This window comes from Sapajus apella, unplaced genomic scaffold (assembly GCF_009761245.1).
Source record: "Sapajus apella isolate SASKATOON/1434 unplaced genomic scaffold, GSC_monkey_1.0 scaffold6, whole genome shotgun sequence".
Lineage (NCBI taxonomy): Eukaryota > Metazoa > Chordata > Mammalia > Primates > Cebidae > Sapajus > Sapajus apella.
Genome location: NW_022436946.1, coordinates 38,448,848 through 38,466,918, shown reverse-complemented (window position 1 = coordinate 38,466,918; position 18,071 = coordinate 38,448,848). Strand labels below are relative to the sequence as shown.

Below are 18,071 nucleotides of genomic sequence, written 5' to 3'. Positions count from 1 at the left end.
TTGAGCCCCAGTTCTTTCCAACCTGTCCGGCTGTAAGCCCGGCAATTACTGCTAAGCAGTTATGCTTGTGCTATCATGGAAGTTGTGTTGAAGAGGATATTTAATTAGCAAATACAAATCAGAAGAATAGGGAGATTTTGTTCTTTAGAAATGCCAGTGTGAAGTGCTAGGCTTATTTTTCAAATGGCCAACTCACAATCTTAAACTAACCATAATTTTACCGTAAGATCATATGTTAGTGATTGAAGAAAAAATGTACCAACTATATGATATGATGGTGTCAAAAAGAACTAACCCAATATGAAACATTTTTCAAGAGCGTGTTTCCTATTTTGGTGTCAGTGGACCACTTGTGTTAAAGTTGTGAAAACCAATATGCCTGAATTCCACCCAGAACTCACACTCTGCACCTTCAGAGCCCCTCAGATTGTGAGTGGCTGTCCCCAGGTGTACTACCAACCTCCAGCATCCGTAGGTTCATAGGCGTGCTAGTGGAGCCTAGGAAAAACAGAACAGATGAAGACAGTGATGCATGCAGCTATTTTATCTGGCCTCTCTTTCCTCCCCAGCCTCACTGTCATTGGGAGGCACCCTCTAGGCACAGTTCTGTTCACTGCCTGCTGCTGCCTATGTGGACCATGGGTTCCAGGATGGCTCCATCTTCTGTGTTTTGGGCACATTACTTAACCTCTCCCAGCATCACTATCTTCATCAGTAAAATGGGGATAACATTAGTAACCACCTCATAAAGTTGTTATGAGGATCACCAGTGAGATAATCAATCTAAAATGCTTACAACAATGCTTGGCACTTAGTAAACACTAAATAAATGATAGTTGCTGTAATACGCATACTTTAAAAAAAAAAAACCTGATGCTTTTAAAAACATTTTTTCTGCTGACTAGTAAATTGTTCCGTTTTAACAAGTTCTGTGCCTTTAAAAACTTATTGAATTAACTATTTTCTCCCTTTTTGTGCCCACCATGCTTTGTTTTTATTTCCTATTTTTTGTGTCATTTTATTTATTTTATTATTATTTTTTGAGACAGAGTCTTGCTCTGTTGTCCAGGCTGGAGTGCAGTGGCATGATCTTGGCTCACTGCAACCTCCATCTCCTGGGCTCAAGCAATTCTTCTGCCTCAGCCTTTCAAGTAGCTGGGATTACGGGCATGTGCCACCATGCCTGGCTAATGTTTTTATTTTTAGTAGAGACGGGGTTTTACCATGTTGACCAGGCTGGTCTTGAACTCCTGACCTTAGGTAATCTGCCTGTCTTGGCCTTCCAAAGTGCTGGGATTATAGGCATGAGCCACCACGTCTGGCCCATACTTTGAATGTATAACTACAGCAGCATATAAACACTTCACTTGTGCTTATTTATTTAAATGTCCATCTTTCCATAACCCAGGGATAGGAACGAAGTTTTATTCATTGTTGAAATCTCTAGCACATAGCACAGTGCCTACCAAATAGTGGGCAAAATCAGGTGTTTGATTCTATTAACTACTCTAATATTGAAATGAAAGTGTTCAATGGCTCAAAATAAATATCATAAGCCTTAACCCTGGGATGCTTAAATTTATTTGTAATGTCTGCCAGTGAAGTATACATAGTTTTAAAGGTTAAAAAAAATCAATTGTTTAATGAATTTGAGCTGATTGAGCACTGACCAGGTATAGGATCCTTAAACTTCATAAATTTTTTTTTTTTTTTTTTGAGGTGGAATTTCACTCTTGTTGGCCAGGCTGTAGTGTAATGGCATGATCTCAGCTTACTGCAATCTCCGCCTCCCGGGTTCAAGTGATTCTCCAGATTCAGCCTCCCAAGTAGCTGGGATAACAGGGACCACCACCACGCCCAGCTAATTTTGTATTTTTAGTAGAGACAAGATTTCTCCATGTTGGTCAGGTTGGTCTCAAACTCCCGATCTCAGGTGATCTGCCCACCTCGGCCTCCCAAAGTGCTGGGATTACAGGCATAAGCCACGGTGCTTTGCAAATTTTTTTTTTTTTTTTTTTTTTTTTTTTTACAGATTCTGAGTTCAAGGGCTGGGAGGGAAAGTAAGCATATAAAAAGTTATTTTTGGCTGGATGCTGTGGCTCATGCCTGTAATCCTAGCACTTTGGGAGGCCAAGGTGGAAGGATCACTTGGGGTCAGGAGTTTGAGACCAGCCTGGTCAACATGGTGAAACCCCATCTCTACTAAAAACACAAAAATAAGCCAGACATGGTGGCACTTGCCTGTAGTCCCAGCTGCTTAGGAGGCAGAGGCAGAGGCAGAAGAATCGCTTGAAGCCGGGAGGCGGAGGTTATAATGAGCCGAGATCTTACCACTGCATTCCGGCCTGGGTGACAGAGCGAAACTCTGGCTCAAAAAAAAAAAAAAAAATTATTTTCTTCTTGTCCCTTAATGGAAATATTGAGAAAGTGCTGGGGGAACTTGAAGGAGATGACTATAGGAGCTGACTATGTATGTAAAACCAAAGTGAATGAGGCAGTGGCGGGGGGAAAGGGAGAACAAGCAATCACTTAGAAGTCCTAAGCATGTTGCATGGTAGTTGTGACATTCACTTTTCCTGAAAGCAGAGCTGACATTATGGTGTCCGTCCTAGGTACTCTCCTTCTTCTTCATTGGTCTGATGTCCATGATGATTCCCCTGTGTAGCGTCTTTGGGGCCCTTATTGCTGTGTGTCTCATCATGGGTCTCTTCGACGGATGCTTCATTTCCATTATGGCTCCCATAGCCTTTGAGTTAGTCGGTGCCCAGGATGTCTCCCAAGCAATTGGATTTCTGCTCGGATTCATGTCTATACCCATGACTGTTGGCCCACCCATTGCAGGTAAATATAATGATTCTCCAGCAATTATATTAATTCATAGTATTTTCTACTTTAGGTCTTAATTAAGTCTCACTTATATGTGAAACATATTACAGGTTATTGATTATTGGTCTTTTACTTTTATGTGTGCTTTACCGGCAACATTTTTAATAAGGCTAGCTATAAATGGTATGTTGAAAAAGTTTGCTGAAGAGTCCCTCTTATCGTTACTGGTAGCTAAAGCACTGAATAAAATATGTAACAGTGGGCCAGGCACAGTGGCTCACATCTGCAATCACAGCACTTTGGGAGGGTGAGGCAGGAGGATGACCTGAGTTCAGGAGCTTGAGACCAGCCTGGGCAGCATAGTGAGACAGTATCTCTACAAAAAATAAAAAAAAATCAGCCAGGCATGGTGGCATGCATCTGCAGTCCCAGCTGCACAGGAGGCTGAGATGGGAGGATTGCCTGGGCCCAGGAGGTTGAGGCTACAGTGAGCTGCGATTGAACCACTGCACTTTAGCCTGGGCAACAGAGTGAAACCCTGGCTACAAAAAAAAAAAAAAAAAAAAAAAAAAAAAAAAAAAAAAAAAAAAAAAGTGCAACAGTAAGCTTTCGGGCTTTCAGCATTCACAATTCCTATATTTCACTTAGTATGGGCTCTAAAGGAATGGAAACATGTTTTTCTTAAAAAAGATAAAGATTCTGGCCAGACACGGTGGCTCACACCTGCAATTCCAGCATTTCAGGAGGACAAGGTGGGAGGATCACTTCAGTACAGGAGTTTGAGACAAGGTTGGGCAGCATAGTGAGACCTCATCTCTCCAAAAAAAAAAAAAAAAAATCAAAAAATTAGCCGGACATAGTGCTGTGCACCTGTAGTCCTTGCTACTCAGGAGGTTGGGATGAGAGGATCCCTTGAGCCCAGGGGTCAAAGCTACAGTGAGCCGTGATCATACCACTGCACCCCAGCCTGGGCAAGACCCTATCTTTAAAAAAAAGATGAAGATTCTGAAATATTTCTAAATTGTTTGGCTTTTTGTAAGAGATCATACATCCACCTGAGGAATAGTTGATGAAAAATAACATAGTGTGGTGGGGGGAGGGGCCACCATGATGGCCAGAGAAGCCAGCACCAGAATGCAGCTCCCAGCAAATGAGAGGCAGAGGGCTAGAGGACTTCACGATTCCAAATGAGGCACTGGGTTTGTTTCTGTGAGACTGATATGGCTCTGAAAATAGGCCCAGGAAAGGAGCCACAGGGCGAGAGCCACCCAGGGGGGCAAATCAAGAAAGGGTGGAGGGGCGCATCCCCACCTGAAACATGAAGCTGGCTCAGACAGAGGGTCAGGGGACTTAACCCCCTCAGTGCTCTGATTTGGATTCTGTGCTTACCTCATCCCTCCCGCAACCCATGGTCCACAAGAGCCCTGCCAGATGGTGGGGCACCATGGGTAGTCCATTCAAATCTGAGCAGCAGATACGGCTGTGGCAGCAAGTGGTTGCAGGGACCTGGGTGGGAGTTTGGACTAACGCCAGCAGGCCAGACTGTCCCACAGAGGGAGGCAGAGTTGAAAGCAGGGAAACAGACCATAAGGCCTACAGGTCCCACCTCCACAGAACTCAAACTGAAGCCCTCGCTAAAGAGCTTGGCAGCAAATACACCAGCTTGACCCCAACCAGGAAGATCCAGCTGGGGAAAGAGAGAGGCCGTTGGGAAGGCGGAGCCAATCTCACCTGCAAACAAACTCCAGGGAAGGACCACCCACCCAGCAACCTGACTGGACCCGAGAGAGCCCAACAACATCCTCTACAGTCCAAAAAAGATATAGCTCCAACCTCAACAGAAAAAAACATCCACTCAGAGACTCCTCCTAAATCACAGACTTTAAAGATTAAAGGGAGATAAATCCATGAAGATGGGAAAAAAACAGTGCAAAAAGGATGAAACCACCAAAGAACAGAACACCTCTTCTCCTCCCAGGGATCACAGCTCCTCACCATCAAGGGAACAAAAAAAGAGAATGAATCTGATGAATTGACAGAAGCTGGCTTCAGAAGGTGGGTAATAACAAACTTCTCTGAGTTAAAAGACCATGTTCTAACCCAGTGCAAAGAAACTAAGAACGTTGAAAAAAGGTTAGATGAAATGCTAACTAGAATAACCAACTTAGAGAAGAACATAAATGATTTGATGGAGCTGAAAAACACAGCACGAGAACTTCATGAGGCATACAGAAGTTTCAACAGCCAAATTGATCAAGCAGAAGAAAGAATATCAGAGATAGAAGATCAAATCAATGAAATAAAATGAGAAGGCAAAATTAGAGAAAAAAGAGTGAAAAGAAATAAACAAAGCCTCCAAGAACTATGGGATTATGTGAAAAGACCTAATCTACACTTGATTGGCATACCTGAATGTGATGAGAAGAATGAATCCAAGTTGGAAAACACTCTTGAAGATATCCAAAAGAACTTTCCCAGCCTAACAAGGGAGGCCATCATTCAAATCTGGGAAATACAGAGAACACCACAAAGATATCCCTCAAGAAGAGCAACCCCAAGGCACGTAGTTGTCAGATTCACCAGGATTGAAATGAAGGAAAAAATCCTAAGGGCAGCCAGAGAGAAAGGTCGAGTCACCCACAAAGGAAAGACCATCAGACTCACAGCAGATCTCTTGGCAGAAACTCTGCAAGCTAGAAGGGAGTGAGGGCCAATATTCAACATCCTTAAAGAAAAGAACTTTCAACTTAGAATTTTATATCTGGCCAAACTAAGCTTCATAAGTAAAGGAGAAATAAAATCCTTTACAGACAAGCAATTGCTGAGAGATTTCATCGCTACAAGACCTGCCTTACAAGAGCTGCTGAAGGAAGTACTAAACAGGGAAAGGAACAACCAGTACCAGCCACTGGAAAAATGTACCAAATGGTAAAGAACAATGATACAATGAAGAAACCACATCAACTAATGGGCAAAACAACCAGCCAGTAACAAAATGGCAGGATCAAATTCAAACATAACAATATTAACATTGAATGTAAATGGCCTAAATGCCCCAATCAAAAGACACAGACTGAAAACTGGATAAAAAGTCAAGACCCATATGTGTGCTGTATTCAGGAGACCCATCTCATATGCAAAGACTCACATAGACTCAAAATAAAGGGATGGAAGAAGATTTATCAGCAAATGAAGAGGAAAAAAAAGCAGGGGTAGCAATCCTAGTCTCTGATAAAACGAACTTTAAACGAACAAAGATTAAAAGAGACAAAGAAGGGCATTACATAATGCTAAAAGGATCAATGCAACAAGAAGAGCTAACTATCCCAAATATATATATGCACCCAATGCAGGAGCACCCAGATACATAAAACAAGTTCTTAAAGACCTACAAAGAGACTTAGACTCCCACACAATAATAGTGGGAGACTTTAACACTCTACTGACAATATTGTACAGTTCAACGAGACAGAAAGTCAACAAGGATATCCAGGACTTGAATGCAGATTTGGACTAAGTGGACCTAATAGACATTTACAGGACACTCCACCCCAGATCCACAGAATACATATTCTTCTCAGCACCACATTGCACTTACTCCAAAACTGACCACATAATTGGAAGTAAATCACTCCTCAGCAAATGCAAAAGAACAGAAATCATAACAAGCATTCTCAGACCACAGTGCAATCAAATTAGAACTCAGAATTAAGAAAAGCACTCAAAACCTCACAATCACATGGAAATGGAACAACTTGCTCCTGAATGGTGAATGGATAAACAATGAAATGAAGGCAGAAATAAAAATGTTCTTTGAAACCAACAAGAATGAAGACACAATGTACCAGATCCTATGAGACACATTTAAAGCAGTGTCTAGAGGGAAATTTATAGCAATAAATGCCCACATGAGAAGCAAGGAAAGATCTAAAATCAACACCCTATTGTCAAAATTGGAAGAGCTAGAGGAGCAAGATCAAAAAAACTCAAAAGCAAGCAGAAGACACGAAATAACTAAGATCAGAGCAGAACTGAAGGAGATAGAGATGCAAAAAACCCTTCAAAAAATCAATAAATCTAGGAGCTGGTTTTTTGAAAAGATCAACAAAATAGACTGCTAGCTAGACTAATAAAAAAGAAAAGAGAGAAGAATCAAATAGATGCAATAAAAAACAACAAAGAGGAGATCACCACCAATTCCTCAGAAGTACAAACTACCATCAGAGATTACCACAAACAACTCTATGCACACAAACCAGTAAATCTGGAAGAAATGGATAAATTACTGGACACTTGCACTCTCCCAAGACTAAGCCAAGAAGTTGAAACCCTGAATAGACCAATAACAAGGGCTGAAGTTGAGGCAGCAATTAATAGCCTACTGACCAAAAAAAGTACAGGTCCAGATGGATTCACAGCTGAATTCTACCAGACACAAAAGAGGAGCTGGTACCATTCCTGTTAAAACTATTCCAAACAATACAAAAAGAGGGAATCCTCTCTAACTCTTTCTATGAGACCAACATCATCCTGATACCAAAATCAGGCAGAGACACAACTAAAAAAGAAAACTACAAGCCAATATCCATGATGAACATTGATGCAAAAATCTTCAATAAAATACCGGCAAACCAAATCCAACAGCACATCAAAAAGCTTATCCACCATGATCAAGTAGTCTTCAACCCAGGGATGCAAGGCTGGTTCAACATACACAAATCTAGAAACATAATTCAGCACATAAACAGAACCAAAGACAAAAACCACATGATTATCTCAATAGATGCAGAGAAGGCCTTCAACAAAACTCAACAGCCCTTTATGCTAAAAACTTTCAATAAACTAGGTATTGATGGGACATATCTCAAAACAATAAAAGCTATTTACAACAAACCCATAGCCAATATCATATTGAATGGGCAAAAATTAGAAACATTCCCTTTAAAAGTTGGCACTAGACAAGGATGCCCTCTCTCACCACTCCTATTCAATATAGTATTGGAAGTTCTAGCCAGAGCAGTCAGGCAAGAAAAAGAAGTGAAGGGCATTCAACTAGGAAAAGAAGAAGTCAAATTGTCCCTCTTTGCAGACGACATGATCATATATTTAGAAGACCCCATCATCTCAGCCAAAAACCTCCTTAAGCTGATAAGAAACTTCAGCAAAGTCTCAGGATACAAAATCAATGTACAAAAATCACAAGCATTTCTATACACCAATAACAGACGGAGAGCCAAATCATGAGCAAACTCCCATTTACAATTGCTACAAAGAGAATAAAATACCTAAGAATACAACTAACAAAGGAGGTAAAAGATCTCTTCAAGAAGAACTACAAACCACTGATCAAGGAAACAAGAGACGACACAAACAGATGGAAAAACATTCCATGCTCATGGTTAGGAAGAATCAATATTGTGAAAATGGTCATACTGCCCAAAGTAATTTATAGATTCAATGCTATCCCCATCAAGCTACCATTGACCTTCTTCACAGAACTGGAAAAAAACACTTAAAACTTCATATGGAAAATAAAATTTAAAAGAAAAAAGAAATTAAAAAATAGAAAGAAAAAATAAATAAATAAAATAAACTTTATATGCAACCAAAGAGAGCCCACATAGCCAAGACAATCCTAAGCAAAAAGAACAAAGCTGGAGGCATCACCCTACCTGACTTCAAACTATACTACAAGGCTACAGTAATCAAAACAGTACGGTACTGGTAGCAAAACAGAGATATAGACCAAAGGAACAAAACAGAGGCCTCAGAAGCAACACTACACATTTACAACCACCTGATCTTTGATAAACTGGACAAATACAAGCAATGGGGAAAGGATTCCCTGTTTATTAAATGGTGTTGGGAAAACTCTCTAGCCATATGCAGGAAGCTGAAACAGGACCCCTTCCTTACACCTTATATTCCTTACACCTTATACAAAAATTAAATCCAGATGGATTAAAGATTTAAACATAAGAACTAACACCATAAAAACCCTAGAAGAAAACCTGGGCAAAACCATTCAGGACAGAGGCATAGGCAAGGACTTCACGACTAAAACACTAAAAGCAATGGCAACAAAAGCCAAAATAGACAAATGAGACCTAATTAAACTTAAGAGTTTTTGCACAGCAACAGACACAATCATTAGAGTAAACCAGCAACCAACAGAATGGAAAAAAATTTTCACAATCTACCCATCAGACAAAGGGCTAATATCTAGAATCTACAAAGAACTAAAGCAGATTTACAAGAAAACAAACAAACCCATTCAAAAGTGGGCAAAGGATATGAACAGACACTTTCAAATGAAGACAAATATGCAGCCAACAAAACTATGAAAAAATGCTCATCATCACTGCTCGTTAGGGAAATACAAATCAAAACCACATTGAGATACCATCTCACACCAGTTAGAATGGCGATCATTAAAAAATCTGGAGACAACAGATGCTGGAGAGGATGTGAAGAAAAAGGAACACTTTTACACTGTTGGTGGGAGTGTAAATTAGTTCAACCATTGTGGAAGACAGTGTGGCGACTCCTCAAGGATCTAGAAATAGAAATTCCATTTGACCCAGCAATCCCATTACTGGGTATATATCCAAAGGATTATAAATCGTTCTATCATAAAGGCACAAGCACACGTATGTTCACTATGGCACAATAGTAAACAGTAAACACAATAGTTTACAATAGTAAAGACCTGGAACCAACCCAAATGCCCATTGATGATAGACAAAAAAAGTGGCACATATACTCCATGAAATCCTATGCAGCTATTAAAAAACGATGAGTTCAGGCCGGGCGCGGTGGCTCAAGCCTGTAATCCCAGCACTTTGGGAGGCCAAGGCGGGTGGATCACGAGGTCAAGAGATCGAGACCATCCTGGTCAACATGGTGAAACCCTGTCTCTACTAAAAATACAAAAAATTAGCTGGGCATGGTGGTGCGTGCCTGTAATCCCAGCTACTCAGGAGGCTGAGGCAGGAGAATTGCCTGAACCCAGGAGGCGGAGGTTGCGGTGAGCCGAGATCGCGCCATTGCACTCCAGCCTGGGTAACAAGAGCGAAACTCCGTCTCAAAAAACAAACAAACAAACAAACAAACAAACAAAAAAAAAACGATGAGTTCGTGTTCTTTGTAGAGACATGGATGAACCTAGAAACCATCATTCTCAGCAAACTGACACAAGAACAGAGAACCAAACACCACACGTTTTCACTGACAGGCAGGTGATGAACAATGAGAACACTTGGGCACAGGGAAGGGAACAACACTTACAGGGCGAGGTAGAGGAGTGGAGGGGAGGGGAGGTGAGGGACAGTGGGGGTGGGTAGGGAGAACGGGGAGGGCCACACTGGGAGAAATGCCTGATGTAGGCAACAGTGGGGTGGAGATGGAGACAGCAAACCACCATGGCATGTATGTACCTATGTGACAATCCTGCAGGATGCAGGATGTGCCCGTGTACCCCAGAGCCCAAATACAATAAAAGAAATAAAATAAAAAAGAAAAATAACATAGTAGAAAAAACCCAAATGCCCATAAATAGATAATTGGATAAGCAAAATGTAGAATATCTACAGTGCAATATTATTCAGCCATAAAGAGGAGAACTGATGCTACCAGGTGAATGAACCTCAAGAACCTTATATGAAGTGAAGGAAGCCAAACATAAAAGTTGACACAGCTGGGCCTGGCGGCTCACAGCTGTAATTCCAGCACTTTGAGTGGCCAAGGCAGGAGGAGCGTTTGAGCTCAGGAGTTCCAGACTCGCTTGGGCAATATAGGAAGACCTTGTCTCTACTAAAAATAAAAAAAATTAGCCTAGCATGGTGGCACATACTAATAGTAGTAGTTCCACCTACTCCAGAAGCTGAGGCGAGAGGGTCTGTTGAAGCTGGGAGATCAAGGCTGCAGAGCTGTGATAGCACCAGGCACTCCAGCCTGGGTGACCTGTCTCAAAATAAAAGATCGTATATCGTATGATTCATTTCATGTAAAATATCCAGAATAGGTAAATTCATTACAGATAGAAAACAAACTGGTGGTTGTCAGGGGCTGGAGTGAAAGAGGACTGGGAAGTAACTATTTAATTGGGATGAAGTGTCCTTTTGGCATGATGAAAATATTTTGGAACTAAATAGAAGCGGTGGGTGCACAACATTGTGTATGCGCTAAATGCCACTGACTTGTTTACTTTAAATAGTTGTTAGTTCTAGCTCATGTGAATTCCACCTCTAGAAATTCTCTGAATGGTATTATAAAGATGTCTCATGTTCAGTATTACTTGGGTGCCTGTGTGAATTAGTATTAGAAGATTCAATATAAATGTGATAAAATTTAAATGTATGGACTGTCATCTGTGTTTGGCACATGAGGTGCTCAGTGAAGGTTGAGCTCAATGCCTTCTCATATCCTGAACTGCATTCCTAATCATGAATCAAGCAAGCAGACTTACTACTGAGCAGACCAAATACAGCTTAAGTTCAAAAGGTCATGGTATTCCTACAGGAGAACCCTCTATTCCTTCTTCTCTCCCACAGGTAATATACCATACACTCTTTTTTATACCCTACAAGCTTAGTTTCACAGTTTCTAAGTCCACAGCAGATTTTATATAAGTGACATTTTAGTAGTAAATAGTTTTGCTACCAGAAGTGACAGTTAACAGCAAGAATAAGGGAGGTAACAGGAAACATCTAAAGCAGGCAGAACACCAGCACATAGCAACCAGCAGCAGAAAGCCCCTGGTTCACCAGGAGGCTCTGAGGGCATCATAGTATCAGAGCAAAACATAATTATGAGTGTTCATAAGGATGAAGAGTTCAGTTATATGTGGAATAGTCTGATTCCCAAGATAGAAAACTTGTATATTTACAGATATTGTCTTTTTTTTTTTTTTTTTTTTTGAGAGAGAGTCTCACTCTGTCACCAGGCTGTCACTGGTGCAATCTCCACTCACTGCAACCTTCACCTCCTGGGTTCAAGTGATTCCCTGCCTCAGCCTCCCCAATAACTGGGACTACAGGCACATGCCACCACGCCTGGCTACTTTTTTGTATTTTAGTAAAGACGAGATTTCACCATTTGGTCAGGATGGTCTCGATCTCCTGACCTTGTGATCCACCCACCTCAGCCTCCCAAAGTGCTGGGATTACAGACATGAGCCACTGCACCTGGCCAATATTGTCCGTTTTATATACATAGAATGGACATACGTATTTTTATGTGTTGGTACTTAACTGGACAAACAGTCAGCTGTTTATTTAACAAAGTCAGATATTTAGTACAGTATGTTCCCTGGACATTTTAGATAACTTAGGTTGTATAGTATAACTTATAAAACTTTAAAAACAAACACTAAGATAACTTTTAAAACCATGAGTCCTGGAATTCTATAGACAAATTAGAAATGATGAGTACCCTAAATAATAGTTTTTAGAAGCAGAACCCAAATATAGAATGCCATTAATATATTTTTATATTCTTATATATTCTTCCCAGGTACTTAATAAACCTTAGTATCTTTCTAAAATGTATAAACTTTCATCCAAATTATTAGATTTACAATTTTTCTTAATTTTGAATTATAACTTAAAATAGTTTCATGTGATTTCATGAAAAACAAATAGGCCAAAGAGTAGTTTGAAGCTGGGCATGGTGACTCATGCCTGTAATCCCAGCATTCTGGGAGGCTGAGGTGGGAGGATCGCTTTAGCCCAGGAGCTTGAGACCAGCCTGGGCAACATGACAAAACCCCACCTCTACAAAAAATATAAAAATTAGCCAGGCATGGTAGCATGCACCTGTAGTCGCAGCTACTCAGGAGGCTGAGCGGGGAGGATCAGTTGACCTTGGGAGCTCAAGGCTGCAGTGAGCCATGATTATGCCACTGCACTCCAGCCTAGGTGACACAGTGAGATCCTGTCTCAAAAACAAAAACAAAAAAAAGTCTATCTTTCTACCTTTTCAAGTAGTATCTTGGTATGAAAATTCAGAGGCCTGTACTTTATGACAAGGATATGAGCTCTTTTTCTTCCTATCAAAAAAGGTTTATATTTCAGATCTATTTCCTAAAATAAAATATAATAAAAAGTCTGATATCTGAGATGTTTGAACCAGTCCTGCTGAGGTGAAATTAGGCTAGACTAGGCCATGCGTGTGACTGATCTGAGACCCCCTAGAAAGCCACACTCGTTCTCCCTTGGTGACAGCTTTTTCCCTTCTCAGGGTTACTACGTGACAAGCTGGGCTCCTATGATATGGCATTCTACCTCGCTGGAGTTCCTCCCCTTATTGGAGGTGCTGTGCTTTGTTTTATCCCATGGATCCATAGTAAGAAGCAAAGAGAGGTCAATAAAACCACTGGAAAAGAAAAGATGGAGAAAATGCTGGAAAACCAGAACTCTCTGCTGTCAAGTTCATCTGGAATCTTCAAGAAAGAATCTGACTCTATTATTTAATGTCTTATATACCTCCACCAGACTGGACTTGCTTTCTGAATTTTAAGCAAGTTTCCTTTTCTTTTATACGAATTGCAAATTTAATATTTTTTTAATCACATCCTAGGAATAGCACAGTAATTGGGAAATAGAACACTTATTACTACAAGAACCATTTTCTGCCACCGAATATCTCTGATGTTGCCGTGAGTCTGAGGGCAGAGACTCTGGTATATAAAAACATGTCTGAAAGGCACATTGTGAAAATTTGAAACTATCTCAGTAAAAAGCAACTTTGGAAACTGTGAATGCTCTTTAGCTTGTACAAATATTTTAAAATACCTCAAGCTATACTGAAAGGGTTGCAGTTTGGTTAGGAGTGGAAATATTTTGTTTGTTAATGATGTCTTCAGTTCTGGTACCTCTGTTTTACTTTCTTATACTCTTTGGAAACTTTTTGCAAAATTTAAGCCTGGGTTCTGGATATACCAGATCTACCTAAACCTCAAGTCTATGTTAAAGTTGCTTTCCTGCTGTTAAATAAGCTATGATATTAAGATATTCTGACTTGCTCCAATGTCAAGGGAGCAGGTGCTAACAATGTGTTCAGAATCAATATGTGAGATGAAAAGGGTCCTCCCCAGGAGAATCCTGAGCTGTTCAGAAATCATTTAAGTTTACGGCATTGTTCCCTTTGTGTTTGCAGTGTGTTTTACTAAAGTAGCCAGAAACACCCACATTTCTGAATTTGTTTAAGTTGTACCAATAAAGTAAAATAGAATGCATGAAAGATATTCTGGCAATTGTAACTTAGAATTTTTCTGACTTCTGGATTTGTTAGCACTAGGACCTGATATTTAAACAAAGTCTTACTGAGCATGTTATCAAGTGGCAGTTACAGGCACAAGTTGGTGGAGGCTGGAGGATGTGGTGGTGGGAGGGGGGAGGAGCAAAACCCTTTATGTTTGTGAGGAAAATACCTGTATCTGATAGAAATAATTACTTAAATTAGTTTATGAAATTAATGAGTCTGAAAAGGTTAAAAGCACTTATAAAAAGAACCAAGTCCTACATTTCCAGAACTTTCTGGCAAAAATTTGCACTCAGATGTATTTATCCTAGTGTGTTCCCTATTAACATTCTCATTATTTTTTGCTATTTATATACAAGCTATCATAAGAAAGCTGTTAGTTTGAGGACTTAAAATTAAAACTGAAGTCATGCCATGACCCATAAAAACAAGAACATTTTCCTATATCCCTGCAATTATACTTTAGTACTTTAGGCCTTGAAGTTAGTGATTTTGATTGTAAAGACATTCAGCAACTTACTTTGTCGTACACGCAGTTGCACCTTACCACTTGTAATAGTTTCATATTTTATATTCAGGGGACTTAGATAATTTGCCTGTGGATGGTTCTTCTGCAGGAAAGAAACATCTACATTTTGACCATACTACCTTTTCATGTTCTTCTTATAAACTTTTAGAAAATTATTTCATTCATTCATATCCAGTTTTATAAAACATTACTTTCTCATTTTTAAGAAGTTCAACAAAACATCTCATTTTTGAGAAGTTCAACAAAACAACTAAGACCAATCATCAAACCCACTATTATACATGTTAATTTTGGCTGGGTAAGGTGGCTCATGCCTATAATCCCAGTACTTTGGAAGGCTGAGGAGGGAAGATCACTTGAGCCCAGGAGTTTGAGACTAGTCTGAGCAATATAGCAAGACCCTGTCTCTACTAAAAATAAAAATAAATTAGGCCGGGTGTGGTGGCTCATGCCTGTAATCCTAGCACTTTTGGAATCCAAGGCAGGGGGATCACTTGATCCCAGGAGTTCAAGACCAGCTTGGGTAGCATACTGAAACCCTGTCTCCACAAAAAATTTAAAACTTAGCCAGGCATAGTGGTGCCCACCTATAGCCCCAGCTACTTGGAGGCTGAGGTAGTGGAAGGATTGCTTGAGCCTGAGAGATGGAGGCTTCAGTGAGCTATGCCACTGTACTCTAGCCTGTTCAACTGAGCAGGACCCTGTCTGTAAAAGAAAATAAAAAATAAACGTTAATTTTAAAAAAGTGTTAGCACAGACTCCCCTCGAAACACCTTCTCCCCAATTTTACAGAAAGTAATTCAAAAATGAAAAATTTACTCTGTAAACACCTCTACAATGTTTTTCTTTTCAAAATTTGGCTGATTTTAGGGGAAAAAGTGATAATATGAAACTAAAAGAAATTTGCTTGGTTAGTTTCAACATTCACTGCTATATTAAAATAGCAGTGACTTAAGTGTATATAATATAACTTAGATCTCAGCATATGTGTTTGTATATTAAATTTCACATATGTCATTTTCACTTTAATGGAATGAATCAAACTGGATCTATAACACTGAAAAAGCTCTATTGTAATAGACTCATACGGAGATACTCTGCTATAATAATATAAAGTTAAGAAGAAAACGTATAAGGTAAGATGCTAAATTCCATAAATGCATGTTTAGTACTATGTTGTTTGTGGGAAAAGTTCTAAAAGTCTAAAATACACAAAGAAAATGAAAAATACCGATATAAAAGTTAGTGTTTTAATCTAGTCAAACTAAATCCTTTCTAATTTCTGAATGAAGTGTTACTGCTGCAATAAAGTGACCTCATAAGCCTCAGTTTTTTGTGTTCAATCCAGACACTTTTCTGAGATTCTGAAAAGAATACAGAGACAATAGATTGTAGATCTGTGCTTGATGAGTTAAAAAAAAGAAAAAGAATACAGAGTCAGAACTCTGCTTTTATCTCCTCATCCTGTTTTTGATAAGACTCAGAAAATTCTCAAATTCAAAAGGTTCTGCATTGGAGGCCAACAAAAGCATGAAAGGGAGTAACTTTTTTTAATTGAAACTCTAGATCAGATACTATTGTAACAGACACTCAAGAAACCTCCAGAAACATTTTGGTTAAATTTTATTGCAATGGATATTGCTTGGATCCATCCATTTAAGCAGTAATATACCACCCAGAGTATTGATACTTTATTCAAAATGTGTTCATCTGTTTGATCATAGTTGCAATGCTTACTCCAGAGCCCTGCTAGAAGACTTGTAATTTCCACTGAGAATTGCATAGTTCTTGTATTAAGATTCAAATTCTGGCCAGGCACGGTGGCTCATGCCTATAATTTCAGCACTTTGGGAGGCCGAGGCAGGTGGATTGCCTGAGCTCAGGAGTTTGCAGCCAGCCTGGGCAACACAGTGAAACCCCGTCTCTACTAAAATACAAAAAATTAGCCAGGCATAGCAGTGTGCACCTGTAGTCCCAGCTACTTGGGAGGCTGAGGCAGGAGAATCGCTTGAACCCGGGAGGCAGAGATTGCAGTGAGCCGACGTTGTGCCACTGCACTCCAGCCTGGGTGACTCCGTCAAAAAAAAAAAAAAAAAAAAAGATTCAAATTCTATGCATAAGTAGAAAAAACTTCATTTACTATATATTATTTATGACCTATATATTATTTGTTTATACATACATGTTTGTAGACAATCCCATGAGTTCTGCCTAAGTATCTGTTTATACATGTATGTTTGTAGACAATCCTATGAGTTCTGCCCAAGCATGGAGAAATCTTTAATGCTATTAGCATCAACTACCCACACTTTAAAAGTAAACGTACACATAGTTTCAAAGCCAGCATGTTTACTTCTGATAATTCTAATTCTTTTAGCTGCATTTAAGAATATTTTAATTTATACCAATGTCACCCTAAATTGGCCTATGTCCAGATGACTTTTGATGTTAAATCAATGGCAAACTGAATAGAAAATACGGCATGAGACTAGGGGAAGGCAACCTGTAGCATGGGTGGCTCTGAGGAGTTCCTGCTGGTGCCCTTTCATGCCCGTCCTTATGTGCCTTTTGTCTTACTCTTCTTACGTTATTCTTATCCTCATCATTTTTTTCATTTCCCTTTACTCCTGCTATCCTTCAAAAACCTCCTGAAGCGTCCGTTAACATCCATGCTTAGTTCTACTGGTTGTGTGGCTGTACTTCCTACTGATCCCTGTAGTTTCACTGAACGGATCCCCACCCAATTTCGTGTCTCCTAGAGAATGGCTTGCTCTCAGCCTTCAACTTAGAGTTCTAATGGTCTACATTGTTTTAAATTACATGACTAAAATACTTAAGAAATTTCATAAAAATTAGTATCTTTTATGCTAACATTTAAAACTTTACATTTTTAAGGTAAATGCTTTGAGAAAAAAAACATTGCCAAGTCCTTAGCACATTTTCAGAGAGCATAATTTTTTACTTGGATTTCCAGTTTCACTAAGGCTTTATTCCATCTTAGTCCTGAGAACCCAGCATGAAGGGTGACTGGTAATGTAGTGTGCCTCTCTGATGCAGTTCCTAATGATTGTTCTTCAGGAACCTTCCGTAGGTTGGGTTACATTTTCTGGTGAATGATGTTAGAGTAAATTCCCAGAGTTTAGAGATACAAGTGGAAATGCATATGCTAATTAGCTCCAATTTTATAGCATGGAAACAATTTAAATAAGTATTTAAACTTTTTAAGGATGTCTCTAACACTGAAAAAATGTCGTTGTTGCTGGTATAAACTACAAGGAACAACCTTTATATTAGGTCAAAGATTGTTGCTTTTCCAGTGTGTTGTCTTAAAAAGAGAAGGAAATGAAACTATTACCTTCTTTTTACATCTATATGTTTTTATAATTTGATAGGCAAGTAGTATTTTAACAAGAAATGCATCATCCATAACAATTTAATTAACTCTTAAAAAGAC

At 39.5% G+C, this 18,071-nt stretch overlaps 1 protein-coding gene across 1 annotated transcript in view; it reads left to right on the top strand.

Moving 5' to 3' along the window:
- The window catches only part of SLC16A10 (solute carrier family 16 member 10), a 154,074-nt gene extending 139,597 nt beyond the window's left edge, over positions 1–14,477 (top strand). Inside the window, exons 5-6 of the mRNA XM_032275023.1 lie at positions 2,613–2,841; positions 13,066–14,477. Coding sequence (XP_032130914.1) covers positions 2,613–2,841; positions 13,066–13,298 — 462 coding nt within the window. The 3' untranslated portion in view covers positions 13,299–14,477. The remainder of the gene's footprint in view (positions 1–2,612; positions 2,842–13,065) is intronic.
- The last annotated feature ends 3,594 nt before the right edge of the window (positions 14,478–18,071 follow it).